Genomic DNA, 3890 nt, shown 5'->3' on the forward strand with positions numbered 1-3890 from the left:
TTCGTAACATTCTTTCAGATGTTACAATCACCAATACTTAGTCATATAATGCAACGGTATAGGACCGGTTAAAGTTGGCCGGGAAGGCTATATGATTAAATCATGTTTACTTATTATCTACAAATCAGTATTATTTTTCCTGAAGAACAAATTACCAATATATTTTAAACAACAAAATAACATTTTTATTCAAGAATATAAAAAGGAAAAAACAAAAGCGCTAATAGCAATGACTTAGTAAATTCATGAGATCATTGAATGAACTATATATAGTGCTTTAAGGCGAATCCATAAAATTACATTTAAAATTAAAGTACGTTCTATTAAAAATAAATATTTTTAAATATTAATTTAAATTTTTTTAAGTTCCAATTAAAATAAAATTTTTTGAATTCATTATCGCTTTAATGAAACATTTTTTGGAACATAAAAACAAACTTTTGAACGACTATCTTATTTAAATAAAAATTTTGCAATCCAAAAAAGATACGTTGATTTTCAATTTCAATACAATTGAAAAAATTGTGTTCTTTAACACTAATATTGGTATCGAAGCATATACTATTTTCTATGTGAAAATTATTGGGTAATCCAGTCATTTTTGTTTAAAAAAAGAAGAATGTCTACATTTTTGGATTTTAGGCAAGTTCTTCTGTCTGAAATTATTAAGCCAGCTTTGCTGAACATCCTTTCCGATTCGGTTGAAGTGGCTGGAATACATAAATAACGTGTCGCACATATTTTAAGTGAAGACATGTCATTGGCATTATACTGTAAAAAAAATGTTACGTTAATATGTTATGTAGTTAAATCATCATTCTTACTCTCCAATATTCCAGTGGATCACTTTCTGTCGGAGCATTTTCATTTTCAAAATACTGTCGAGTATAGACTATTGCATCAACTCGGCTTGTTCTTACTTTGTTAGCTATTTTACTTTTCATAAAATTAAGGAGTGGCTGTTGTGGTTCATTGTTCATGCTTTGTGAAGTTGACGGTTCTACAGTTGAAGAATGTCCCTTACATATAGCAGCCATTTCATTTTCTAGGACTTTTGATGCTTGATCTGCATTAAACACAGATCGGAATCCTTCTTTTTTAAACCGTGGATCTAATAATGTGCCTAATCTTGTTGCCGTTCGGTCCTCATAAGGAAATAAACGCTTCTTTATCCGCTCGATTAAGAATAGGCACGCTTGGAGTCCTTCTGGTGTCTTCATTTTTCCTTTTAGCTCTTGAAGACTTTGGAAGAGGCCACATGTTAATGGTATTATTAAGGAAACTGATACAGATGAACTCAATGACGTCTGTACGGTGGCATTTTCAAAGGGCGATAGAATTTCTTTAAGATCCTTCAAGAAGTCAATTTCATCTGCAGTCAGAGGTGATGGAGCTTTTGATGTTGCTAATAGTACAGTTGAAATAAAGTCATTTGTAAGCAATATTCTCTCAATCATCCTGTATGCGCTATTCCAACGTGTGGGCACCTCCTGCAGCAGACTATACGGTTTAACTGTCGCTTGTATGTCCTTAAACTTTTGATATGCGATTGTGCTGGACTTAAAAAATGTCACGATTCGTTTACACTTTGCTAAAACATTTTCTTTTATAAATGTTTGGTTTAAACAGTCTTGAACCAAAAGGTTTATTGTGTGCGCATAGCATGGAAGATGACGTTTCTGTAGCAGCTCACATGCTTTAATCATAGTGCTGTCATTATCTGTAACAACGCACACGACCTTCTCCATAATACCCCATTCGTTGAAAACAGCACGCAACGAAGATGCAATATTATCTGAACCGTGATTGGTGGCCACTAGAAGTTTTTTTGTTGATAAAACAGCTGAACGTAAGGTGAATTCATTCGTGATGAAGTGACACGTGACGGTTAAATAACCTTCATTTGCACGAGATGTCCAACAGTCCGTAGTAATTGAGCAGTAATCGACTTCATTAAGAATATCTTGCAATTTATCTTTTATTTTTTTGTGCAAATTTGCCATATGCACATTTTGTAAAGTATTACGAGATGGCAATTCGTAGCGAGGGTCTAAACATTTTATAAATTTCTGAAAACCCTTGTCATTGACAATGCTGAATGGCTGGACATCGGAAGCAATCATACCCATTAAGGCACTGTCAATTGCTTGTTTACGTTCCGAGGTATTTGCATACGTTTCAACGTTTTTAAGAAAGGGTTTGATAGTATTTGCTGGTTTTGGCAATTCTCGGAAAGTCGGGTGAGCTCGTTTGAGATGGTCGAAGAGGTTTGATGTGTTGCCGCTGGTTTTATATGTTTGGGAACATACACGACATTTAGCATGTTTTCCATCTTTCGTTTTTTCAAAAAAGGCCCATGCTTCTGATGACATCTTTCTTGTTCTTATTTTTTCAAATCCAATATCAGATTCACTACCACTGTTGATATTGCCAATATCAATTACATTTTCTTTGCTGGCTGAGTCTGCTATATACGTTGTTAATAAAATGTTAATACACACAAATAACGAACAGGTCATTAATTAAATCTTACTTTTTGATCTTTTCAGGAACTTCTCCATGATTTGTAGAACCGTCAACTTAAATATAATTTTTATTTCTCTTACCGAAAAAGTGGCAGCGTCACAACATACGCGTAAGTGATGACATTTTGCCGATACTATCGATAGTGATTAAAAACTATCGATATTCACTAAAAAAAATAAACTATCGATACTATCGATAGTACTTTCGATAGTTTGACAGCTCTAACGGACATGCGTGCGAGCACAAAAAAAAATAAGAAGTCACAAATCTTGATAAACGCACGGCTTAATGAAAAACTCCGAGTTTTCGATTTCTTAAAATTACCACAATAAATTTACATACGGCGGGGCATGGAATTACAAAAAGCTTGATGTCACCCCTTTCCGTCGAACACTTCGTCTATGTCTATGTGTGGCCTCAGCATTCTTCAAAATAATGCCACTAATGGAGTTGGTGAAATTAAAAATGCCATCAAATATGAAGCGTGGAGTGAGAAGGATTTTTAAATGAGCCCCCATGCAGTAGTCTGTCGATAAAGAACTCCTTAAGAAACTTAACTCCATTTCATACGCACTCCTTCCTGGCTAAGAGGAAAAATTATGTCTACGACAAAGAGACATTTGCTCTAAATGGGAAAACGAACAAATGAATGAATGGAAATCCATTACAGACACAGCTCCGCAATGAATCAGTCATTGGAACAGCAGCAGCAGCACCGCCACCACAAGGTTCTGGTAAAACAAAGCCGATGAAAAAAATGTTTCTGCGGAATGATTGACGGCACATAATTAAATTAATTGAGTAATCCTTTAGCATCAACAGCGAACAACAAGAACAACCTCAGCAGCAGCATTTGAACATAAACACAAATGTTCTTGGTTAGACTGGCACACTGTTGTTTGATGACTCGGGATGAAGGAGTTAAAGGCTGTCAGTGGATGGGTGCGGGCATGTGAACAAAATGGAAGAAGGATTTATGCTCGCCAGAGTATCAGCATCTTAAGTTGCTTTCTCTGGAATAATGTCGTTGTCGTTTAAGTCTGCAACGCATTTTCAACGAAGATGACAATAACGAAATGTGTTGGTTGGGTGATGTCGTTGTTGTGGCTCCGAAGTGGCTGTCCTGTAAATCCAAGGAGTATTTTGGGTATGAGGTCGAAGGTTATGTGGCTGCTGTTGTGGTTTCCCATAGTGCGTGCTTCTCCATCATCACCACTCATCTTATTTTCATCTTAAATTTCACCATCATTTTCTTTCTACCTGCTTTTAAGATAACCGCAAGTAACGACAATTTTAGAATTAACAAACGGCTCAAGACGTTCAAATATATTGAGGAGAAGTGCTTAAGTGTTTACCTCGAGTAT

The 3890-nt window shown here is 35.6% G+C and overlaps 1 protein-coding gene across 2 annotated transcripts; it reads right to left on the reverse strand.

Annotated features, from left to right (window-relative positions):
• Positions 1-384: 384 nt before the first annotated feature.
• Positions 385-2745, reverse strand: LOC133323032 (E3 SUMO-protein ligase ZBED1-like). 2 transcript variants are annotated; one of them, XM_061531990.1, is made up of 3 exons: positions 2534-2745; positions 825-2464; positions 385-771 (listed from the first exon to the last, which is right to left on the reverse strand). In XM_061531990.1, the coding sequence occupies exons 1-3, from the start codon at positions 2559-2561 to the stop codon at positions 580-582; spliced, it is 1860 nt and encodes a 619-aa protein (XP_061387974.1). In that variant the 5' UTR covers positions 2562-2745; the 3' UTR covers positions 385-579. The 2 variants fall into 2 exon arrangements, with proteins under 2 accessions (XP_061387974.1, XP_061387973.1); XM_061531989.1 differs by having other exon boundaries at positions 386-771; positions 825-2467.
• Between the last annotated feature and the right edge of the window lie 1145 nt (positions 2746-3890).

The sequence above is a fragment of the Musca vetustissima genome, unplaced genomic scaffold, assembly GCF_032173495.1.
Source record: "Musca vetustissima isolate MV318-11 ecotype Yass unplaced genomic scaffold, APGP_CSIRO_Mvet_v1 utg3678, whole genome shotgun sequence".
NCBI lineage: Eukaryota > Metazoa > Arthropoda > Insecta > Diptera > Muscidae > Musca > Musca vetustissima.